The following is a 25118-nucleotide window of genomic DNA, read 5'->3' as shown; positions in this document are numbered from 1 at the left end:
CTCAGAGGCCAGATGAAAGGTTGAGGGGATGGCAGTGGTAGGGGGGAAGCCTTCAGTGACGGGACTGAAACCTGTTCTCCCAGGTCACTGTTAGGGTCTCTCACAGGCCACATACTCACTGCACCTACATTTTGGCTCCCTACAGAGCTGGCCTGCCACACCGGGACCTTCTTAGCACTCCCCATGGCCCGTCTTACCATACACAGCAAACACATCCCTGATCTCCTTCTCGATCACCCGCAGTGCAGCCTCAATGCCATAGGTGCTGGCCATTGCATGGATGTCATTGGAATAGAGGCGGCGCAAGTCCAGAACCTAGGTAAGAAGGTGGGGCTGATTGGGAGGGCCTGGCCTTCTGCTCCCTTCCATTGGCATGACCCACTCTGACCAAGCTCACTCCTTGTCTGGTAATTAACCACAGCTGACGACGAGATGATCGAGCGGTGGCCCAGGATTAGTGAAGGGGGACAGTGCAGGCAGAGGTATGGGTGGCCAGGCCCCAAGATTTGTCTCGCTGTCACCACCACAGCCCAGAGATAATTTGGTACCCACTTCAGGTAAACAGGAAGAAAGATATTTCCTTGTTTATATAATAGACAGATGTGTTTCCTAGGGTTTAGACTTCCTTTGGTATATGAGGGAATTTCTTCAGCAGATACTGAAATCCCTCTCCAGGGCAGTAGGGGCAGCAGTGGGGCAGCTCCGTGGGGGAAAGCCGGGCTCTGTCGAGGGGCTTGAGGCTCCAGCTAAGCTATGTTGGGGGCCCCGAGGGGCCCCGAAACATGGCAGGTGATCCTGGACCTGGTGGAGACCTTAGTCTTGTTTAAACAAACCCCACAATCATGACAGAGTTCACCCTGTTGGGGGCTGACTCCCAGGAGGCACGAGCCCACCCTGCCCGTCTCAGGGGCAGTAGGGGCCTTTGCAAGGCAGCTGTTGTGGGAGCAGTGCTCCAGGAAGGAAGAGCTTTGTCAGCTGGGTGCAGACCTGGGAGAGTGGGCTACAGGGATCCCAGCACCTCAGTATTCTCTGGGGAAACTCTTGTGCCCAGGGGTTGAGAGCATCTCAAAAGGTTCAGAGAGATGCGGTGAAGTGGGAGAATAAAGCAGGAACAGCAGGTGGGATAAAACATACTGGGCAGCTGGTCTGGGCCACCTCTGCTCCTAGGGCCTCCTTTGCCAGATGAAAGGAGCAGCTCCCAGCCAGTCACTTAGCAACTATTTCTAACAAATCGACTTTGGGGAAGTTTTAATTTCAAGGAAAAAAATGTACAGCCACAGTGATTTGAGAAACCTTAGGTTAGATAACGTTAAACAGGTTTCTATACTACAAGTCCCAACAAGGCTCATGCACACGGTGGATCCCAAGAAGAGGGCCTGGGGACGGTGGCTGGGGCCTCACCCCACAGTGGCCAGGCTCTGAGAGAGCGTGCGGACCTCGTTCTCAGCCAGCAAACATATGGAGAGGGGACAGGTACCTCCGAGTACTTGAACAGCTCCGGCAGATTGATTCCTTCTGTGTTTAACACAAGCTCCTTCTCGTTCTTCTTGTTGGTGGTTTCATTCAGGAGACACCTTGTGATGCCCTTGGTCGCGTAGACGATGGCACTCTGGGCCAGGGACATTACCAGGGAGCTCATGTCAAAGTTAATCTTCATCAGAGGGAGCTTCACTGTCACCTGCAAAAGGGGGGCGGTTTGTGTCAGGGGAGGAGGCCAGCCTTAGCCCCGAGAAGGAGGCAGAGGCCCCCCAACTGGTTCCCCAGTCACCAGAAGCTAACACCTTCAAAGCCTGCTCAGCCAATACCTTGGGGAGGTTGGGTCGGCACACGCCAACACTGTGTGGCAAACGGACCACGCAGTGCAGCCATCTGCAGTCACCCAGACAAAGGTCACACCTTCATAACTGCTGCTGAAAATCGTTATCTGCTCAACAGCACCCTCAAGAGCCTTTTGATCACCACCACAAAGCGTCACAACTGTCTTGTGTGGGGAACCTGCTCAGCAACTTTTATCTACCTTTCCATTTGTGAACCACTGGACTGGATCAAAGAGGAGAACAAAAACATCAGTGCGTGTGTGGCTGTGTAGGCATTCTAACCAGCCAGCCTTTCAGAGAGCCCAGAAGTCGGCTTCCAGAGGCCGTGGGTGTGAGGAGCTAGTGCACTCCTGCTGGCCTCCACAGCTCTGTACATTAACTGGTAGTGCTGAAGATGGAAGGTCGGCAGGTGTTTACAAGTACCCACAGGGCCTGGACCACCAGACTCACATATACACACCGTTCTAGAAGACTGAGGGAACCGGCCCATAGGGGATTTGAGTCAAAGGTGGAGGGACGGTGATGTGGGGCCCCCAAATGACCCCTGGCAGGCTTGGGGAGGAGCTGGGCAGCAGGCCCCTCGTCAGGGCTCTGCCAGGGTCGCGCGCAGCACCAACCTGGCACCACAGGCTCTCCTCAGTGTCGTACTCATAGTCCTCTATGAACGAGTGGGCCTCACGCACGGCCCGCACCCGGCGCTCCACAGCCTCGGCTCCCTGGGGCTCCCTGCGGTGGGCAGATTTCCGGGGCCGGCTGAGGGGGGTGGAAGCAGGCAAGTCCTCCTCGGGGCCTGAGCCCACCTCTTCATCCTGCTCCTGGGCCTCGTGAGCACCGTTCGCAGAGAAGTGCCCTTCCTCCCGCACGTCCTCATCATCATCCTCCTCGACCTCCTCTTCCTCGCTCTCATAATCGACCTGGCAGGGTACAGGTCACAGTCTGTGTCACAGGGTCCGGCATCTGTCCAGACTTTGCCTGCAGAACAAGCACCCCTGCAAAGGCCTTATTTGGCCAACCCATGTCTCTACTCCACCGGCCTGGGCTGCCTTCTCCTCTGTCCTGTCCCTCCCCTGCCAATGTCGGGGAGGGACAGTCCCAACTTCCAGCACCTTCCACGCTCCTTGAGCTCGCTCTCTCGCCCGTCAACTTCCTCAGCCCCTCTAAACTGCCCTCGGTCCTAGGAGCAGTCATGAGGTCGTTTTTTTTAAAGATTTATTTGTTTGAGAGAGAGAGAGAGAGAACAGCAAGTACAAATGCAAGCAGGCAGAGGAGCAGAGGGAGAGAGGATGTCAAGCACACTGCCCCCTGAGCCGAAACCAAGAGTCGAAGCTTAACCAACTGAGCCACTGAGGCGCCCCCACAAGACTGGTTTTCGTATATTTTCATTAGAAAAACAAGAGACAGCCTGACTTCTCCTTGCAAAAGCTTCTGGTCCCTGACTCTGACTTAATCCAGAGCCAAAGGGCAGCCCTGGGATGGCCCTCACCCAGTTCCTGTCCTGTGAACTTTATCTTCTCCGTGGAGACATGTGCTGGGCAGGCCAGATTTGCTTCAAGGTTTGCAATGGGTTCCAGCATGATAACTAAAGTGGGGCCTTATGTGGCAAGCGATTATCCGGCAGGTGTGACAGAGGAGGGATGTGCCCAAAGCCCCTTCACCCTGGCCAGTCCCCTCACCTCCTCTTCTTGCTTCTCCTTGCGTTTGGCATCAGAAGCATCGGCGTCTCCCTCCTCAGCTTCAGCATCCACAATGGGGCCCTCCTCTTCCTCATCGCCTTCCTGTTCTCCCTGGGGTTTGGGGACAAGGAGGGAAAAGATGGGCTCCAATACCCAGTGCCTGGTGAATCCAACCACCTACCCATCCATCTTCTTCTCTGCTCACTCATCCACCCAGCCACCCACCTGCCTGCATATCTTGCCATCCATTCACTTTACCCCCACCTGCTGCCCTCCCAACCACTCCTCTGCCCACCCTTCCTCCTGGCCAACTCATCCATCCAGTCCCTGCTCTGGGCCGGCCCTATACTCCCTGCCTCCTTCTCTTTAAGCATAGTTTTCACATGTACTGCTTGCAAAATCCTGCATTTAAAAATAATGTCAGAAAAGTAACGAGGCTTTTTAAGTCATTACAAGAATAAATTATAAAATATTGTTCCAAGTATTTTTGTTGGAAGTGGAGATGAAGATAGAGGACTGGCTTGGCGAACTATTGAGTATTTAAAAAACCAGACATTTATACCTTCTGACCTTGGCTAATTTCTCATAGTCTTCTGGGTGCCTTAAGGATAGACTGAGCAACAAAACCAAAAGACAACTGACAAAATGGGAGAAGATATTTGCAAACGACATATCAGGTAAAGGGCTAGTATCCAAAATCTATAAAGAGCTTATGAAACTCAACACCCAAAGAACAAATAATCCAATCAAGGATAGACTACACAGCCTTTCAAAGACCATCCATGCCCCTCTGTGCTCTGGTTACCCAACTGGGAGACCTGCTGGGCCAGAGACAGAGCATTCTCTCTGTTCTCGGCCAGTCCCTCATTGTAGGGGTGAGGAGAGAGGCCAGAGACAGGAGCTCACATGGCTGAGATAACAGAGCAAGGCAGGGGCAGCACTGAGTCTTCTTGGAGGGCCTCATCCCCACAAGCCAGGCTGGCTGCAGTGGCACAGCCATGCCATGTAGCGAAAGCTGCTGTGGGCTCAGGTGACGCTGGAGAACATGCCCCACCCCGCCCCAGGGGCTCCTGGCAGTCCTGCACTGTTCTGCCAGTCCTGCACTGTTCTGCCTCCAGTGGCTTCTCTCTGGCTCCTTCCTTTTTTATTCCTGTAGCCCAACTTCCCTACCACTACTTTGTGGGCCCCACTTTACCTGGTCCAGGGAAGTTAAAGGCAGAGCCCATGAAACCAGGAAAAGAATTCAAAAGCCCAGTGGGTACCGACACTTTGAGCCTATCCTCAGGATAAAAATCACTTACAGAGGGGACCCTGAGAATACCCAGATGGATGACCCTGGGCCCTCACCTAAGGCCAATCAGACCGGCCCCCACTGCGGCTCTGTCAGCACAGCAGATAAATGAAACGGTACGTGGAAATAGGGACGGAAACCAGGAAGGGGTTTGAGGAGTGCTGAAAACAACCCCAGAGTCTTCCCAGGGGAGAAGACGAAGGCAGTGGCCTCCCTATGGGCTTCCCAGGCCTGGGACCCTCCCCTGTGCTGGGGACTCACTCACCCGACTCCTCTCTGACTCCCCAGCGTTGTCGAGATCCCGCTGTGTGGCTCTCCGAGTGTTAACGCTTCTGAAAGCGGAGGCTTTATTATTCTTCTTTCTGAGGGATTCCATCAGAATTTTAAAGAACCTAAAATGAGAAGAAACCCATGCGGGCCCATTCAGTACCCCTCCTTGCAGGGGTAGGAAGTTCTGTCCGAGGGTCTCACAGCCATCTAAGGCCACGCCAGGGATTTACATGTGAGACAGAGATACAGTGTCTCCTCTCGGCTTACTCTCCCCCCTCCTGCTGCTGCTGAAGGGCAGAGAGCACGTCAGAGAAAACACTGCTCCACGGCCCATCGGGCCTGGTCAGAACACACGTCCTGCCACCCCTTGGGTGTGTGCCTTTCAGCCTGACAGTCGCCGGAGCTTGAAGTCCCTCATTTGTAAAATGTGTGTAGGAATCTGTGCTGTGCAGTCTTGTTTGAAGGCTTAGACCTGACCCCTGTCTGAGAAGGGTCATAGGCCTGGCCAAGTGGGTGGTCCGTAAGTGGAAGGTGCTAGCATGGCTGGGGTCGGTGTCTGATGAGGACAGCAGACTCTATGGCAGGACTAGGGGTCTGGGCCAGGGCCAGGACTGTTCCCCGGCCTGTTCCCACTTTCTCCAGAAAGCGGTACAGCTTAGGCCTGACACCTCTGTCTCCTTGGGGTGGGAGACTTGGCAATTTGATGGGAAAACTAAGATGTGCAAGAGTTTATCAGAGTTTTGAAGGCAATGAGGACTTATTTTGTGGCCATAAATCATGTTGACAGGTTGGAACCAAACCAATTTAAAGGAACCAGCATATAGCAGGGCCTAGGGGGGCCTTTCCTGGCCTCTCCCCTCTTCCTTCTGACTTTTCTATTTTTAAGCTCCCTTAAGGCCTCAACCCGCCCCCCACCCCCTGCTTCTTTTTTCACATAATCTCTTGCCTGTCTTCTTCCTCAGGCCAGAACAGCATGCCAAAATGGATTGCTTTTAATTATATTAAGTATCAGGTCCCTTAGCCAGCCAGCCAGCCAGCCTGTACTGTCTCAGTGCCTATAATGTGTGTATCATGTGCCCTGGGAGTAATTCAAGGATGAAAATACAGAAAATAGAGAAGTGCAGTCTTAATTTGAGTAGGCAGGTCAAATATTTACTGTTTGGCTTATTAATAGCAAAAGACAACTGTTCTTCCTCCTCATTTTATATATATATATATATATATATATATATATATTTATATTTTAACTTTTGAAAGTTGTGCATGGTTTTGCTGAGGTTTCCACCTTTGGCAGAAAAAAGTCTCCTGGCCCTCCAATCCAGGGAAGAGCCTGGTCACTGAGTGCTGGGGATGGGGACAAGGGGCCAGATGAGGGAAGGCCAGGCTTGACTTGAGAAGACACAATCCAACCGAGAAGAGGGGGCAAAAGAGAAGTTTCTAGAAGGCCAGGCTCCGGTTCAAATCTGCATTCAGCCAGAGACTGGGGAGGAAGGTCTTGATCTCATCTGTATAGTGGGACATTCCTATCCCAACCCGAGCCTATTGCACAATGAGGAGAGGAAACGGGACAGACAGGGATGGGGAAGGCCCAGGCCTGCTGCCTCCCTCCCCACAACAGGAGCTGCTCATTTCCTCCCACTGCTTCGAGGCTGCTACTCTGACTCCCCAGAATCTCCAGGCCAGCAGCTTTGTGGCCGGCTGTGTCACCCCTCCAAGTCTCCTCGCCCCCTGCCTTCCACAATTGGCTCCCACCCCCACATAGCCATCTGTTCCCACCACCCCCAGTGCATCCTCTGCCAGCAATTTCCCCAGCCACTTCTCCACCTGCTGGAGCTGCACCCAACCCCCAAGCCTGGATCTGAGTGCAGAGGAAGTCCCCAAGGAGACCTCCCCTCACCCCCCTCACTGGGAATCCCTTCTGCCTGGCCTGCTTCTTTCAGTGAACAAAACTGTGGGAGAACACGACAGAAGGTGAGGAAGCAGAATGAACCCTGACCAGTAGTAAGTGGCAGACAGGTTACCAGTGTGCCAGAATCCTCCTGAGGGCGCAAACACTTTGCCCTTCTGTGATTCTGCCAAGAGCAAGGGAGCCAAAGGCCCACAGTGGCCGCTCTGTGCAGGTCTAGCTGTTTGTCAGAATGTGGCAACTGGAAGGGAACAGGAGGGATAGGTTGCAGGGAAACCTCCCATCCCACATAAATAATTGCAAACAGAGAATATGACCCCTGGCTGTCTCCAAGAGTGCCTGGCAATAGCCTCACCACCTGCTGCTTGCGAAGTCGGGTTCATAGGAGCTGTAACTGCACACCGCCACCGTCTCATGGCCAGGGACAGGCGGCCAGAACTTACCACCCGACTCCTAGCTGGGTGCTCCTACTTCACCAGCCAGGGCCCCCCGTCCAGAGGACAGACACTAACATCCCAAGTGGCAGATGCTGGTACAAATACTTAGAGAACCATCAAGACTTATGATTCTTCATCTAGGGATGTGCCTCTGTGTTTTTTTGTTTTTGTTTTCTTCTCCAATCTACTGTCAAAAGAGTCTCATGATCTATTGCTGGGACAAGAAAAGGGAAGGGGAGAAAAGAGAAAAGGAAGTGAAGGAGGTGGGGGGAGGGACGGGAAGAAGGAAGGGGGTGGTTGTCACTCTTGGGAGCGCACTGACATTTCCTTGTGGTCTGTGAGAGGACTTAGTGTGGCCGCTCTGCCGCCCAAGGCTGTCCTGGATGGTCCAAACCACACCCTGCTCACGCACTGCTCCTTCTCTTGTGCTGGAGTTGCAGAGTAGCTCCACAAGACCTACTGCCCGTGGCTTTATCACAGCTTCTCAAGTGCACCAGGAAATACAAACTCCCAGGGCTGAAAAAGTACTTCACTTCTGGGAAGAAGCCAGGGCTGTTCCTCATTAAGAAAACATTTTTTTTTTTTTTTAAAGTGATAGATTTTTCAAATCCCTGAGATAATCTAAGTAAAAAGAACTCTAAGCACAGCCTGGTACACGCCTCACGCGGACCTACCTGCCTGGCAGGCGAAAGCCCTAGGTGGAGAGAAATGGGGCAGACCATCCAACTCCGCCCGCTCTGGGTAATTCTCGGGAGGCCGCGTGATCCTAAGTCCCATTTCTCAGAAAAGGGCCGCCTGGACGGCACAAACATGCGGCGCTCTTGGGAGCTATGCTCCTCCACGTTAATTAATGAGCCGGCAGGCTGGAGACGCGTCTCCTGCGACATGGCCCAGCATCACGAGAGCACTGGGTCTGCCTGGTAAAAGGAACCTTCTCCACCCAGGCGGATGGCAGTGCACGTGTTCCCCAAACCCCAGCCAGCAATGACTTCACCCAGACTCATGTAAACTGGGGCAGGAGATCCCTGGCTGGGGCCCCTTTCCAAGGGGACGGGTTTCCATGCAGGCTCACCTGCCATAACACCCACCATCCTGACCGTCGCACATTCAGAGGGCTGGCCTGAAGCCAGCTCACATCTCCAGGCAAGAGGAAGAAGAGGGCCAAGGGCAAAGCGCTTGCTGTCTCCTGGCCATGTTGCACCTGTGACTCATCTGTGAACACGCATCACTCAGCGAAGGTTGGTGGAGCGAGGGGACGCAGTGCACTCTGACTCTATACTGCCCCGGTGGGTCTCCATTTCAGGGAGGCTCTGGGAAGGCCCAAGTGCTGGTCTAGATTAGAGGCAGTGGTTGATGGCAGGACGGAATCCTGCTGACAGATGGGATCTGTCTGGGCCTTACCAAGTTTCTGAAAATGGACGAATTAGTTGCTGGTATTTAAAAATTAGGAGACTTTTCTCATTTATAAAAGCAAAAGTAAGCGACCAAATCGCCAAAGACAGAAAACAACGGGAGAGGGGGAGAGAGGCTTCCTTCTTTTTGGATCAGAAGATCTGGCCCCCTTGACTCACACTCCTGTCTGCAAGGCAGGTTCTGCACTCTCCAGTGTGCCGGGGTCCTCCTGGCCTGCTTCACTGGCCTGCTCCCTGCTGGGCCCTGCAGCCTCTAAGTCTGCAGCATGATCTAGGGTCAGCTGACGAGGTGGAAGTGCTTCCCTGGCTCTTCCTGGCTCACCCCCGCCCCAGCATGGCCAGCACCCTACCCTGTGTACTCCGCATGGTAGCCTGTGCTTTTCAAATACCCAGCAGGAACGTGCACTTGAGAGAAGGACGTTCATTCTCCCAACCAGAAGGGAACCAGAGTTTCTCTGGAAGAAGCTGCCGGGAGCCCCAGGTATAGAATTGGGGTTTAAAAGCAGCACACCGTCAGCATACTGCCTGTTATGAAATAGAATATAAACGTATTCGGAACCACACAAAGCGGCCTGGAATGTTTTGCCAAAGATCACCCCCAGGAGCTGGTCCGCCCTCACAGCAGCACTGCTGTGCCCCTGGGGCTCCCTTTTTCTTCCGGTATACGTCCTTCCACATCTTAAAGCCTCCAAACCTGAAAAGACAAGCCTCGTCAACCAGAGCGAAGAAATGTCTCAGGGAGTGGCGTGTGGTGAATGTAGTCACACCCACAAGCCAGATACGGAGGGAGGTCTCCAATCTGGGCTGCAGGACTGCTGTTTCCCCCACCACTGCCCTTGAACGACCCATTTAGACAAATGCACCCAATCTCCAGGAGGTCTGTGGCCCAGAGCCCTCAAGGCCCCGGATGGAGCCAGGCCATAAATGCAGCCAGAGTCCTCACCTTGTTTCCACGAAGTGCAGGATGTCCTCAGGTCTCAGGCACTTCTCCTGCTGGTAGTACGCATGCGGCAGGAACTGAAACCGCAGCCGGTACACCTGAAACTTGTCCTGTTTGTCTCCAACACAGAACGACTCCTGGACATCAATTTTCTCCAACACCTTGAACCAGATGGACAGAGAACCCAGCTTGCCTGAGTCCCAGGGGACTGTGCAGGACAAGTGGGTTTTAGGAACTCAAGGGTTTAAAGGAATAGGATCAGGGGCCACGGGCCAAACTCCCAGCCCCCAGAGAAACCTCACTGAGCTCTGCCACTGTGACTCCTCAGGGGACAGGGGCCCACAGCTGGTAGGTCACTGGCAGAGATGGCCTAAGTCTGCAGGCAGTGGGCTCTGGCAGGGCTGGTTAGCTACAGCAGGAGCATTTTTAAGGCACTCGATAATGCTGCAGAGCTGATGATTATTTACCCTGCTCGGCACCTGGCAGAGAAAGCTCCCTCATTCATGGGAGTCTGAACACGGAGCCTGAACAGTCAGCAAATTCTATTCTTCACAGATGAAGCAGGCAAGTGCCTCCACCACGGGGCCAGCTGGATCCCAGAGACAGTTACCTCCCCTAAGCACACTCTGGTGAGCTGCTTCTTCAGGCTTTTCACTCTCTTTAGGGCTTTCTTGGTGTTGAACACAGGCACGCTCATCATGGGCGTCTTGATGTTGGCACTCGCCACCATGAGGATCTCCCTCAACCTGTCACAGAACAACGGCACATTTCATCACAAAAGGTGCCTGGATTCCCTATTTGTGCAAGGCCTTTCTTCTCAAGATGTCTGAGCTCTTCTGGGGTCTGAGAAGCCTGGGGATCTTGCAAGGAAATATGCTGGATCAGAGAGTCCCAGCTCTGGCCCCATGCACATCAGTTTAGGACAAGCTCGTGTTACTCTTGTTTCCTGTCAGCCATGCTGGGCCCACATGGGAAGCTAAGAACTTACAGAGCGAGAGATGCAGGGATGGGTAACTAGCACCTGCAGTGCTCCTCCCAGGTGCAGGCACCATGATGCTCTTGGCCTTGCCTGTGAGCTCTGTCAGCCCGCACGGCCCACCTGCATGGTGGGCTCTGGCCTCCTCCCTTCCACAGATCGAGGACCTTAGGGTAGGGAAGCTGTCTCTCTGCTAGAAAGTGAAAGAGCCAGGTGCTGAATGCAGGTGGGTCTCCCACACCTTCCTCTTGCCCAGTGGCCATCATGCTGCTGTAGGTGAGCACAGTTACCAGAAGGACCACTGTGGGCCACAGTCTAGATGAATTGTGCCCCCGGAACTGGGCAACCTGGTGCATGGGGCTTGTTCATAACCTCTGTTCCTGAGTCCTGACCGAAGGAGTGTGACTTCACAAACATCCCAGGTAGCTGATAAAACAGTTGGCAGAGGGATACACAGAGATTCTAACAGGCCTGGGCACAGATCCAGCCAGAGAAACCAGCTGGGCTCCAGGAAGTCTGACCCTAATCCCCATTTTTGACGAGATGCCTGTTTCTCTCCCTTCCACCCCCTCTCTCTCCCTCCTTGTCATTAAATGACTTCCTCTCCAGGAGTGGGCTTAGGACAGACCCCACCACCCTATGCACCCCTGCAGCCTCACACCTTGGAATGCCCAGGGTGACGTTCATCTCGCCTCTGCCCGCAAAGTGGAAAGTGTTCAGGGTCATCTGCGTGGAGGGCTCCCCAATGCTCTGGGCGGCCAGCAGGCCCACGGCCTCACCCGGGTCACACAGCGAGCGCTGCCACTTCAGCTGCAGCAGGGTCCTCAACCTGAAATGGGGCAGGGGAGGGGGGTGGCATGGGTTAAGAGTGCAGACACCACCTGTCTGTCTGTCAGGAGCTGTTAACGCCACCCAAGACCAGGGTGCAAGGCGCTATGAATTCTCCTTCTTTCTGGGCTTGTTTTTCCTAAGCAAATCCTGCTAATCCTTAAAATCCCACTACTGACCCTGGGATGACACAGTACGGATCCCAGCTAGGGGACTGAAGCTCTAGATGTCCCCGCACAGACTATGCATATCTGCCCTGAGGACGGCACGCACCCGCTCTGCACCAACCACCGTGAGCCCCCCGGGCAGTGAGAATTTCTGAGCCTGCTATTCATGTTTTCCTCTGTTAATTCTTCTTTCCCCAGCTCCCACCGTGCAAACTAGAAAGAGGCTCACTAAGCAATTATGGGGATACGGGTCAGGGAGGAAAGGGGAGGTGTCTGTTTTCTTAATTGTTGCAAACGGCTGCAGGCCCCCTGGGAAACGTGCACACTATGCAGCTTTGTGATCTACGAACTGTTCTTCCTGTGAAAGCTGGCTCTTTCAGAACAGCCACGGGAGCGCTGCACTGTACAGCACATGGCACTTTGCCCTGAGCTTGCTGCTTGTTAAGAGGTCCCCTGTGAGAGTGACTGAGCAGAACTGGCTCCCCACCTCGGCCCTGCGAACCCAAGGGATGCTCCCCATAGCTGACCTCTCCCCACTCCTGCTGAAGCACCAGCGGTCCTTCTGTGGGTCAGTGGCCAGTGCCCGGAGCTGCAGGGAGCCAGGGAAGGGGGCGGGGCATCAGGGTCTTGGTTACAGGGAAAGCCCTGCCAGCTTCTGTGAGATCCCAGCATGATTTATTCTATCTGGGCCTCTCTGAAGCCTGACTAGAGAAACCACGTTAAGGGGCAAAGATAGAGTGTCTTCCTCCCCTCTGGTTCCTCCACTCACACATTTGCCTTGACTGATTCCCGCCTTTCATCTGCAGTCCCCCTCCTGGACCCTGTGAGTCTCACGGGGTGCAGGACGAGCGGCCAAGCTGGGCCCATACTTTGGAGGTCTTCCAGCTCTGCAGGCCAGGCTTAGTGAGCTGAGTGAGATCCCTGGACTAGGGGACTGCTCCAATTCAAACCCTAGAGCATGCCTTCCTTGGGGGCACTTGTGATGTTTTAATCCAGTGTGGCTTGGTGCTAGTACATGGCTGGCTTCCCACCCACGCAGACCACAGGATTTTCCTACTTTCTGTTTATTGGTGAACAAGTCCAAGTTGAGGACTGCATGTGGTCCTTCTTGCTTAAGACTTCAGAATCCAAAGCTCAGAGGAACACTGGAGTCCTCACATGAACCCCTCAGGAAAGGCTGAGCCATGGTGTCAGGGGGTCGTGAATGATTTGCCCTGGGTCACAGTCAGAAGCTGCTGAATGTGGAGCAGATTCCCTGCCTCTCAGTTAGTCGTGACCACCACACCGAGCTCGAGAGAGAGAGGTCATTTCTGCAAGCTCCCATGCAGCACAGCATTTTCCTGTCTTGGGCCAGGTGGCGTATCCACTCCTACCTCCTTGCTTCCCATCCTGGAGCCCTTTGGGCCTGCAAGGTTCCCTTTCTGTTTTACTTCCCTCCCTCCTGCTGGAGGCTCAAACCCAGGAGGCTGCCCTCCCTTCTGGAGTGGGTAAGGAAGGGCCCGGGAGGCAGATTCTCCCTCTGCACATGCCCTGTAACAAGTCAACATCATTACCTGTCAAGAGAAAGCTCTGATTTCTCATAACTCTTCTCTGCTTGAGATGCCCACTCAACGCTGTAGTCATCCATCTTCTTTTCAAATGTTTCGGATACTGATGCAAAGTAGATGTCTGGGCGCCAGACAGCCAGACTGGGGTCAGGACAAGGAGCTGCCTTCTTCTGGTATTTCCTCCGACTCTGCTCATCTAACTCACTCCACATCTTCAAGATCTGAAAGGAAGTACAGGCCTCAGCCACATGGGAGGAAACCAGGAATGGGCTTGTCTCCCTGGGATATCCAGCAGGATAAGGACGATCACAGGCATGGGCTCCAAACAGGAACAGGTGAAGGAGACAGAACCAGACGGCAATGAGAAATCCGTCTCAACACTGAGGACCGGGGTCTTCCCAGCACGTGCTGCCTGACCATGACTCTCTGAGCTCTTTATCCTGGCCATTCAAACATAGGCAGGGTGACCGGATGACCGTGAAAGTTAGCATCCAAACTGGCATTCTTTTTGAGTAGAATGGGGAACTATCATTGATAATGTTAGGGTGAAAGGCAAAGCCAAGACATTCCTAGGCCAACCAGGACCTGTCTGTCCCTCATCTGGGCTTTCACACACTCGATGCCCCAAGGCTATCCCACAGCAACTGCTTCAAAACGTTCTCCCTGCCTCCTGGCTGCCAGCTTGGTTTGCTGACTGGGACACCCCAGCAGCAGAGGGAAAGATGGGAGAACAGTGAAGCTGGGCATTTATCCCCTGCCCTCTCTAAGAAAACTCTGGATAGGCTGTACCTCCCTACTGCCCACCTCATCCCACCCTACAGCCACCCTCTCCATTCCTGGCGGGCACTCTCCCTATTTCTGCTCACCTGGGGTAGCTGAGGACCCAGGTTACCAGCCCCAGTCAGTTTCCCCAAACCCCGCCCACACCCTTGTGAAGTCCCCTCCTTAAATTCCTATTTGAGGAATTTGTTTCATTTTGTTTCCTAACAGCGAATACAGCCAGATTATACTATGACACCCACTATTAGGAAACTACCCTGTTTCGTCAACCCCTGACTGAGGCCTATATGCTCCACACACTGAGGATACAATCACCCCCAAGTCACCTGGTGAGTCCCAAGGCTGCGACCATTCTGGTTCCCACCCTCAAGGTTCAAGGCTTTCACAGATGCTTGAATTTTCTGTGAATAACTCAAGAAGGCGCCTTTTCTCAGCAGGGTGTTGGGATGCTTGCTTTGCCATTTTTTGATGGCTCTGAAGTGACGGAGAGCTTTCTGGGGATCTGCTCTGGATAAAACCTCCTGGAGATGCTTCGATTTCATTATCACCTAAACAAAAACACACATACGAGATCCACATCACACAACTTCACAGGACCACAATGGTCTGTGTGGGGTCCTCATGACGCCCCTCAGTGGGGCTGAGCACCCACTGCTGACCAGGGCCTGGACCCACTTCTGCCCTCGCTCCAGAAGCCAGGTGGGGGGGTTTCTAGGGAGAAACGAGGAGAGGAAGTGAAGGCCAAAGCTTTGGGACAGGCGCCAGGATGGGAAGGAGCCAGCGCCGGACCATGACCTTCAACTCTGCCATCTGCTGCCTGGCCACAGTCATGACGGCTTCGGCACTGGACTGCAAAATGGGGTGACCACTCAGTCGCTGGGGATGGGCATTTGTGAGGTGCTAAGGTACTGTATGCAACCCCCCCAGCCTGGGTGTCAGCTAGGCCTGCGTGCAAACATAGGCTCTGCCGCACGCCAGCTGGTTCTCACGCTCCGCTACCCGCGGCCTCGGCTGCACAAGGGACAGAAGAACACCTACACCCCCAGGCCATGGTGCGGATAAAAGCGGACAGTGTTCACGGCACACTGCAGCTTAGGGCCCAGCACCTGGCAAGTGGCCCCAGATGGCAGCTGCTGTGCCAGAGGCACGCGTGCTCTCTGCCATCTTGTGACAAAGGTCCCAGAGCAGGTATGAAAACGTCAAGCACTTCAAAGCATTGAACGGTGCTTTATAACCTTTCCCCACCCTGCCTTGCAATAGCCGCCCTCACCGCATGGCAAAGCTCAGGGTGCGAGGCCCGCCATGCAGCCCAGGGCCCCACCACTGGGGCCGGGCCTACTACCTCGTAGTTGCTGGCGAGGAAGGGGAACTGCTTGGGCTGCAGGAACTGAGTCTTGGGGATATCCAGGCCGTCCTCCCCGTAGAGGAACTGGACCACGCTGCCATCACTGTCGCGCACGGTCAGATCATACTGGACCACCAGCCCCTCCAAGTGCTTGATGATGCACCTGTGTGGAGACCAGGGGCGGTGGACCACGGAAACGGGGACTGCTGCTCTGCAGGTAGCCGAGCCAGGCTCTCACATTCCAGGTTCTGAGGTATGGCAGCTCCGGGCCAGGGTCTGCGCTTCCTCATGGTTCTCTGGGAGGAGGAAGCTGCAGCCACATGACTGAGAGCCTGGCTGCCACTCCTCAGCCCTGGCTCCAATGTCCAGCCCCAGCAGCTGGGACCGCTGCCTGTCTTTCACTGCCCTGCAGCGTAGCACTCCCCAAGAACCAGTATCTTTAGGTCCATGAGGTGGGTAAGGTAGGAGGAATGCCACCCCGCCCACTGCTTCCCCAGCATGGTTAGCCCAGAGATTGGCCCAGGGAACGAAGGGGACATTGGGAACTAAATGCTGATGTGCTCACTGAAACCTGGCGCCCCTTTTCCAATGTTCCCAGCCGTCAGCTGTCTCCCTCGACCTCTCTCCCTGCTAGCTGGTGCTGGCTGCTTAGCTTACTTCTGGTCATTCTGCCTCAGACTCTTCCAGCCATCTTACCAGGAGGTTTTCTGGTAATCACTGCTCCCCTAAGCTCCAAGCACAGACCTCAGTGTTAGTCACCACCCTCTTCTTGGCACCCAGCACCGGGCCTGGCAAGGCTGGTGCTGAAAATGCCGGAGGGCAGGCTGTGCCCTCTGCTCCTTACCCCAGGGCTCCAGCTCTCTGCACCAGCTATGGCCCTGCAAGGCTACACGGCCAGACCTGTCCTGACCAGCAGGTCTTGTCTTTAAAGGTCCACTAGATGCGGCTCCTTGAATACCCTGCCGCTGACAGCCCCCGCCACCTGTTTTCTCTCTCCTCTCTGTCCACCGTGCCCTGGTGCTGTCACTCAGGCCTGCAAACTCAGCCAGGTCTGTCTGCCGCCCCCCTGCCTCATCTTCCTGTGTTTCAGGTCATTGGCTCTGTCTTCGCCCCACCTGCTTCTTCCTTTCCATCACTACTCTTGGGGGACAGCCTTTCGACGTCTGGCTGGATCTCCACCACAGCCGGGCTGGCCTCCTCCAGTCCATCCTGTCTGAAGCACTGCATGTGACCTCTGCCCCAAGCCCCCATGGGCAGGTGGATCCTGGGGAGGCTTGTGCCCTTCCCCCCAGTGGCTGCCACCCTTCCACTCCAAGCAGGATTCCATACATCCTCCTCCTTCCCCCACTGCATTTAATTGGCCTCAGGGACTCCCGCCTCACAAAGGGATTCCCCAAACCCAGACTTATTTGATCATTTGTTTCTTAGCTTTTCCTACGTTACACACGTATTGTTGAGTGATTACAGAAATGGCAGGTGGGGTGTAACCCCTGCTCATGGAAGGAAGTGGCCATGTGATCCCTGCTCCTGAGAGGGGAGTTCATCCAGGTGCCCCGGCTCCCCAACGACCAGCCACGCAGGGCTGCCCACCCTAAACCCGCCCTTCCCTTTCCTAGCCCAACCCCGTGGGCTGCAGCCTTGGGAGTCAAGGGGAAGGGGACCAAAGCATGGGATGCAGCTTTGGGGACTGTGGGACACAAAAGCAGGGGGATAGGGCTGGAGCACACAGGGAAACCTGAGGGCAGGATAAAGGAGCTCTGCCTCCTTGTGCGGCAGTCACCCGAGGTCCCAGAGAACAAGACTTCACACCACGCCTGAGAGGCATGGGGATTTCTTGTTGCCATCTCCTCCATTTCCTACCACGACTTCTCCTGGCACAGGCTCTCTGGGCTCACGAAGAACCACAGCCAGAGCTTCCCCAGGCTGCACTCCAAGAGAGGGGAGGCTGGCACACAGGTACCTGCCATCCTGTTCTGCCGGCCACTCCGAAGTCAGGCCTTGTTCAGCTTTAAGCATCATTCCTTCCCACCTGCCCAATGGGCCAGTTAGAGTGGCTACTTACTCCCTTTCCTCCCACACAGGAGAGAAAACAAGCAGGCCTGGGCCGGGGAACCCCAATGTGACACCTGCATCTGGGGAGACAGTAACACTAACTACAGACTCATAGGCAAGGCCCCTGGGACCGGAACCCTCTCTGCACTGTCCCGGATGCTGAGTCCTCCCACGGCAGACGACAAGCTCCTTACTGCTCCAGGCCTTTCCCTGGATCCACAACCTCCCCTGGGGAAGTGGGGGGTGGGGGCAGAATGACAAACATGCAGAACATAGGGACCTTCTGCATAAACCTCCGAGCTCATGCTCAATCGATCGGTTAGAAGGGGAAGAATGTCCACCATTTTCTGTCTCAGGCACCCATGGTGGGGTCTTTAAAAAGTTTTTTCATCCAAAGGGACTGTAAGTGAACTATCAGTGACAACGCACAAGATTACAGAGGTGACAGAGTAGGGGTTTTTTACCTTTGGAGGTAGCCGGAGCGGCTGGTTTTCACAGCGGTGTCCACTAGTCCCTCTCGCCCGGCCATGCAGTGGAAGAAGAACTCCTGTGGGAGAGGCGGGGCCAGGCCCCAGAGGGGCAGTGAGGGCAGGGTGCTTCTGGAAGCAGCTGTGTCCGAGCTCCCGCAGTCCCCGGCACTGATGGGTCCACCGTCGCCCTCCCCCATGGTTACCTGTGTCTCCCCTTGCCCGAGAGCGGAAGGAAAGTGAAGTCTGGGTACAGGAGCCAGGAGCTCTCCCTGCACTCATGCATTCCAACCCTAGCCAGGCACCCTACTTTCCAAGTGGAAATGCCACCAGGGCCTCGTCACTCTTCCATGCAACCCACATCCCTGAATTCTCCCCACAGCGTCACTGGAGGCGCACGGTGCTTTCCAGACATTTTCACCCACCCACTGCAAAAAACACACTTGCAGTAGTCATCAGCAAATGTAGAGATACACACACGCACAGAGACAGAAAACTCAAAACGATAACTTTATGAAACTATCCCATCCCTTGGATGCTTTCTTCACCACCCCGTTCTGTTTTATTGCTCAAAGAAATGCCAGTCAGAGTCTATTATAGTGATTTCATGATTCACTAGGGACCAGAGTTTAAAAAGTTCTGGTCTAGATCCTCTCTCCTCCATCCTCTTCCAGAGGCCATGGGTGGTCACAGCGAATGTGGGACTGGTGAGGAGTAGTCGGTGGACTTGAAACCAAGGGCCGGTCCTATTCACAACCTGGTCTTAGTTGTCTGACCTTACAGAGATGTACCAATCAAGGAACAAAAGGAACTAACATCCAGAAAGCCATTTCTGACAAATACAATGAGAAAAGCTTTTTCTAATGGGAGAAATCTGTTGTTGACCGAGAAAGAACAAGCATTTGCCACAGCTACTGGATTTTCCCACCGTGAAGGAGCCATGGGAGGAACCCCATGGTGGGGGTTCGTGAAACCAATCTCTGTGATGCTCCCTTTGGTAACAGAGAGTACCCAGGTGAGGGGCATCCCCTTCTCTGGCTGCCTTCCAAGTAGGTGAGAAATGGTTTCGAGAGGGGTATGGCAGGAAAAAGTGGAGCTGGGATTGGTCTTACTCATCTCTCCATTTCTTGGCAAACACCGAGCACTCACTATTGCCAGGTCCCGCGAAAGCTCAGGCGTTATAATGGTGAACACACAGGGTCCTTGGGGGCCACAGGGTCTAGTGAGTCAGCAACAAACGGCTTGACATTTATTACTCAATAGTCCTTGCTCAGAGTTGTTGGTAAAGGTCACGGGCCTCCTACCATTGAGCCTGGCAATGAGAAGAGACACGAGGAAAACCCAGAATACATACAGGAGGCTTGATGCCAGTGAGGAATCTGCCAGTGACGAAACCGCCGGCCCTAGGGGTGAACTCATAAGGCTCAAAGCAGGGCAGTGACTTGCCAGATGCCATTAAGGGGGGTCTCCGACCTTCCAATTCAATTTGGCCCAGCAGGCATGAGATCTGGAAGAAAGGAAGCCCAAAGCAAACTCGAGATCCACATGTGTGTTAAAGCTTTGTCCTAGCAAAGGAGGGAAGGCCTGCTCTGGAAGGAAGACTGTGTGGAAACTGGTTTGTGAAGTCCACGCTAGATTTTCACACAAACCAGAGGAGCTCGTGTTTCAAGAAAAGAACTGTGTTTTTGTTTTGTTGACTGATCAAAATTTGACATGTCTGGGGTCACTTGTAAATGGGCTATGTTGGTAAAAGAAGCCATGTCTCAAAATCATCACGTTCTACCTGTAAGGGTCCCAAAGGCCCTAATGGAGAAACTGAGGTCTACAAGAAAAAGGAATTTATTGTGATCCTTAAATTCTAAGGCCAAAAGGGAATAAAAGCATCTCTTAATATTCATGGGGGTGAGGGGATTTCACTTTAGTCAAGGGGGCTTCCTGATGGCATTTTAAGCCTTTTAAGCCCATTTCTATTTGGCTCTACACTCACAAAGGTCCTCAGGACTTTAAGAAGAAATATTAACATCTGTGAACACGCAGCCACCTGAGGAGGTGACGGGCCTCGAATCAGGGGTCAAGAAACCTCTAGGACAATGCCTATAATGTAATGATAAATGAAAAAAGCAGACCACGACGGGATCTCAGAGAAGACTGACCATACACGTGCACGCATTTGCATTGGTGCTTGTTCCTAACATTGAGGTGTTAACAGGGGTTGCCTCCTGTACCGATTTCTGGATGCTTTTGTATTTTGTAGTACTTGTCCTAGTTTATATGGAATGTGGATCCTTTTAAAAAAAAATCAGAAAGAGGGGTGCCTGGGTGGCTCAGTGGGTTAAGCCTCTGCCTTTGGCTCAAGTCATGATCTCAGGGTCTTGGAACTGGGTCCCGCATCAGGCTCTCTGCTCAGCAGGGAGCCTGCATTCCCCCTCTCTCTGCCTGCCTCTCTGCCTACTTATGATCTCTCTCTCTGTCAAATAAATAAATAAAATCTTTAAAAAAAAAATCAGAAAGAAATCTGAAAACTGCCTCCTGCCATGACCCCACCCTTCTGGCAAAGCAGCCAGCCTGCCTTTGCCCACACCTGCATGGTGTTCACAGTCGACCCTTTGGCTCCAGACTGTACCATCATCTGCAAGTTGTTCTCTGGGAATTGTCTGTGCAGGCCAAATGGCATGCACGCCTGCAGAGGAAATAAACACAGCAAGTCAGTCACTTCAGGCCTTTCTGAAATCCCGACGTAATCCCAAATCACATTCCCTGATGTGATCCCAAATCCCTGAAATCACATTCCAGGATGCGGAAGCAATAAACTCAGACTATTTACCCAGAGATAAGTGTCAAGTCCCACTCGAGGTAAGAAGTCTCATTTGGCAACAATCCTTTTGCTAGAACCTGTGGAGAGAAATCTAACGAGATGGACCCACATGCTGCACTGTGCTGACCCCCTCCGCCAAGAAGCCCAAGGCTCTTATCACGGGCCAATGGGGACAAAAAGGGAGAAGCAGAGGGGCCAGCATATGCAGTTTGTGATCCTATAAAACAGCAGGTTCAAGAGAAAACCTGAGGTGTACCCTTGTGAATCTGCCCAGCAGACACGGCCTCGATTCCCGCACCCCTGGCAGCGAGGACCAGTGTCCACGTCACACTCACATTTACCAACACGCTGCCCGAGCACCACACGGGAGCCTGGCCTTGGCTCCAGGGCCCACAGACGTGAGCAAAGCCCTCTTTGTGGAGCTGGAGGAAGCGTGGCAGGGCCTCCAAGTCTATTTTAGCCTCTGCCTAGGGATGCAGAGATCCGGAACAACATAGGAGATGTGTGTGTTTGGGGGGCCGGGGGAAGGGGGTGTGTGGTGCGTGCGGTGGGAAGAGAGGAGCTGGAGGGACAAGAAACAATCCTGAGATGCTTCTGAGACAACGTCCCAGCATTCTCAGTCAAGCCCCGAACCTGAGCTTCCTGGTTCTCTGAGAGGTGCTAGGAGGGCTCCTCTGAAGAAATCCTCTCAAGGATGACAAGAGGTCTCGTTCTTGGCAGTCTAAGGGATGCCGAGAGCCGGTGAAGAGGACACCAGGCAAACACTGACTCTTGTTGAGCACTGGCCTTGCCTTCCCCCTCCTCTTCCCCAGCTCTGGGGCAGGAAGGTACAGAGCCCAGGCTGTGGTCTTGGCCTGTCCAGGGACTTCCCTCTCCTTTCTCTGTTGCCCAAGAACTGGCTTGATGGAAAAAGCAGACGGGGACTCCAGAGTACTTCCGGAGTGCTCCTGCCGTGCTGAGAGTGTGGTGTAGATTAGCTCCTTAATCCTCTCAGCAACCCTGTGAGGTAGGTGCTCCTCATATCCCTACCTCCTGGTGAGTGAACAAAAGCACAGACTGGTTGTATCACTTGCCCAAAGTCACAAAGCAAGTACATGGCCGAGCCAGGACTTGAACCCACACCTCCACCCCTGGCTCACCTATATAGCAAGCACCAGTGGTATTTTTGGTCCTCCATTTGGCTCCTCCACTAAATAGTGGCCCCAGAGGAATTATTTACTCCCCTTTGATTCAGTCACCCCCAAATCCAAACATTTGAAAAGAAAAAGTGCAAAGCATTCCCTCTCATCATTAACTGGTTAAGAGAACGAAGTCCTTGATTCTTTAAAACAGTTAATTCTACACATCCCACCTCACATCTCACCTAGTTAACTGTCAAAGAGCCCAATTACTCCAGAGAGCCCCAAGTGAGAATCAAAATGTAATTTTTTTAAAAACCAGCATTCAAAATGGTGGCGATAAGTGCACACACTCGCTGGACTAACCTTGTTAATCTCATTGCTGTAATGGTTCACTTCCTCCTTGAACTTCAGATCAATCATGTTAAAATCCCTCTGGTCTTTGCCCAGATGGGCATCCTGCCATTTCCCTCGGACCTCATCACATGACGCAGCTTCTGGCAGGTTTAATGCAGCCCTGACAGCCTACAAGGAGAAAAGGCACAGGTCAGAGGGAGCAGCCAAGGGAGGAGGGCGTGGGTTTCGTTCCATGGGAGCCCCAACCCTCTACCACAGGCCGTAGCCAACCAGGCCCTCCTCACCCGTGGCCCACAGTGGGTGGACTCTTCAATGACCCTGTGTCTCTTTGCATCCGCCTTCGGCTTCACCAGAATGTCTTCCACGCCTGGGGAATAAGACAGACAAGCGTGGGTAGGACTGAAACCAACCTGTCATAAGCTCAGGGAGGTCACAGCATGGTGGACACTGCCATGAACACAGGCAGCACAGGGACAGCAATGCGGACACCGACCTCCCTAGTGAGGGCCTGTCACCAGCTGTGAAGTGCTTCCCACAAGCGGAGCATCCTAATCACCGTTTTACGCATGACCAAACAAAGGCTCAGACTTTACCTGCCTTGTGTTACATGGGCAGTGAGTAAACCCACGGCCATGTCACAAACCTGTGCTCTCAGCCAGCAGCTCTATGAACACACACTGGATGAATGGGCTGGGAGTGAAGACGAGGTTTTGGGTGAAAAACCGGGAAGGAAGAGAGGCAGGGAAGGAACAGCCTCGTTTTGATTCCCAGAAGTGAAAAGTCACAGGGCACAAGGGCACAGGCACGCACCTGAGCCTGGGTGACAGGGACCACCACTGCAGGGTCTGCACCAGGACAAATGTCATTGCAGTTAAACCTTCCTCCTGGCTCCAAAGGGCTGAGGAAGTCCTCACCTTGGGCAGGAAAATCAATGGCTGCACTGTTTAGAAGCTGAGCTAAAATATCTGAATTCCCAATGCCACATCCTGGAGGCCTGAGGGACTCTAAAGAACGTGTACGAGCAGGAGGGGAAAGAAAAAGTCCCTTTGTGAGGAAGCCGTCATCACAGAAGTGGGTTCTTCCATGGGGTCGGCTCCCGGTCGCCTTGCTGTCCCTTCACTGACCCCTGGCTGTAAAGGCTGAAGAAAAGGCGACTTCCCTTGGCCGCCCTTTCCCCAGAGCTGTGTCCAAGCTTCACCCCGCTCCCTTTCTCCATCTCACGGTCTCTTGAAGGCCTTGGCACTCGAGGGCTGATTTTCTGCGGTACCAGCACACCACTAGAATAATCCATAGCTGAGCATGTAGGCTTATATTAGGATATTTACAAAAGGACATTTATAAATATATTCCATAATGGGGAGGAAAAGATCACCAAACTGTGTAGGGTAGGATCTCACTTTTTCCTGAATGTGTTTATACTGGCGAGTCTAGAAAGACAGCAACAGATCAAGAGAATGGTCATCTCTGATGACTGAATGCTGGGTGACTTTCAACTGCTATCGGGTCTGTACTTTTTATTTCTCCAGTTTACCTATATCCTGTAATTAGCAGGACCCACTGCAGCGAGTACATGAGCTCCAGCTGAAGCAGGCCCGGGCCTCCCGGGGAGACTTCCACCACGTCTGCACACACACAAGCCTGCAAAGTGGAGTCCTACTCCCACTACTACGGTATTATGAACCTGACAACTCCAGCACTTGCTGTGGCTCGAGCTCGACATGTAGCAGGTCCCCTGCTCCTCCCAGGAACACCGCAGAAAAGCTCAGAAAGTAACAGCACACTTGCCATCTTTCTCAAGGCCAACTTGCTAAAATGGTGTGTGCTCAGGCGCCTGGGTGGCTCAGCTGGTTGGGTGACTGCCTTTGGCTCAGGGGTGACGGTCTTCGGCTCAGGTCATGATCTTGGACTCCCGGGATTGAGTCCTGCATCGGGCTCCCTACTCCATGGAGAATCTGCTTCTCCCTCTGACCTTCTCCCCTCTCATGCTCTCTCTCTTTCTCTCTCAACTAAATAAATAAAATCTTTAAAAAATAAAATAAAATGGTGTGTGCTCATTTCCAGGAAGGAGAGAATGTAGCTCCTCTGCCTAGGTTAGGATGGTCCCAACAGGTCTACCCCAACATGATGTTTCTCATGGTGCTGACGCCCCTGCGATGTGGGGAGGTGTGGGCAGTTCTGACAATAGGGAAGGCCCTTTGTGGAGCACAGAGTGCCCAGGGCATTCTGGAAACACACTCACAGGAGAGAATGGAGGTGGGTTTGAGTGGGAAAAATCAGTCTCAGGGACAGAAAACCATAGAGGCTGGGGTGGAGAATGGAATGGGGACTGAGGAGCCGGAAGAAACGTTGGGTGGGGGAAGGGTGGAAAGCACGGGAAAGGACCAGGTCTGTGACATGGTGGTGGCAACCGAGAGAGGACATGGTTATAGAAGGAGCCTGTCCCTCCCCTGGAAGCTGCTAGTAGAGTCAGGGAGACATTCCGATGGCCGTGCTGGTCAGGAGAGAGGGGAGCCCCAGGGCCACTCGCTGAGCACTCACCCAAGGTGAAACCTCTGTAGAGCTGCAGGTAGGCGGTGAAGAGGCGGGCCAGGCAGGTGAGAACCTTGCCGCTGGTCTCCCCACCATAGATCTCATAGCAGCAGTGGACTAGGCCATAGGCGGAGCTCCCATAGTGCGCCTTGTCCAGCACCCCACACAGCAGTTCCCCTTCTCTGATGATCACCTGTGGAGGGGACAACCACCAGTGCTGGAATGGAGGAGACCCCTCTTATGTGAGCCACCCCCTCCTTTTCCTGTGTTTTATTAACCTTATTGTGTATGTCCCTCCACGGTAACCTGCCTCAGGTTCTTGATAGAAAGGAAGATGCAGGGAGTGTTGAATCACTAAATTCTACTCCTGAAACTAATATTACACTATACT

At 53.5% G+C, this 25118-nt stretch overlaps 1 protein-coding gene across 1 annotated transcript in view; it reads right to left on the bottom strand.

Annotated features, from left to right (window-relative positions):
* The window catches only part of POLR1A (RNA polymerase I subunit A), a 77793-nt gene that overhangs the window by 1726 nt on the left and 50949 nt on the right, over positions 1–25118 (bottom strand). Inside the window, exons 16-32 of the mRNA XM_047743840.1 lie at positions 24737–24920; positions 22483–22565; positions 22208–22366; positions 20490–20588; positions 19263–19415; positions 17906–17988; positions 15387–15552; positions 14371–14592; positions 13271–13485; positions 11384–11551; positions 10357–10492; positions 9750–9907; positions 5047–5173; positions 3491–3601; positions 2435–2731; positions 1478–1678; positions 198–315 (exon numbers count right to left, since the gene is read on the bottom strand). Coding sequence (XP_047599796.1) covers positions 198–315; positions 1478–1678; positions 2435–2731; positions 3491–3601; positions 5047–5173; positions 9750–9907; positions 10357–10492; positions 11384–11551; positions 13271–13485; positions 14371–14592; positions 15387–15552; positions 17906–17988; positions 19263–19415; positions 20490–20588; positions 22208–22366; positions 22483–22565; positions 24737–24920 — 2680 coding nt within the window. The remainder of the gene's footprint in view (positions 1–197; positions 316–1477; positions 1679–2434; positions 2732–3490; positions 3602–5046; positions 5174–9749; positions 9908–10356; positions 10493–11383; positions 11552–13270; positions 13486–14370; positions 14593–15386; positions 15553–17905; positions 17989–19262; positions 19416–20489; positions 20589–22207; positions 22367–22482; positions 22566–24736; positions 24921–25118) is intronic.

The sequence above is a fragment of the Lutra lutra genome, chromosome 9 (assembly GCF_902655055.1).
Source record: "Lutra lutra chromosome 9, mLutLut1.2, whole genome shotgun sequence".
Classification (NCBI taxonomy): domain Eukaryota; kingdom Metazoa; phylum Chordata; class Mammalia; order Carnivora; family Mustelidae; genus Lutra; species Lutra lutra.
This window is presented reverse-complemented; position numbering and strand designations above follow the sequence as displayed.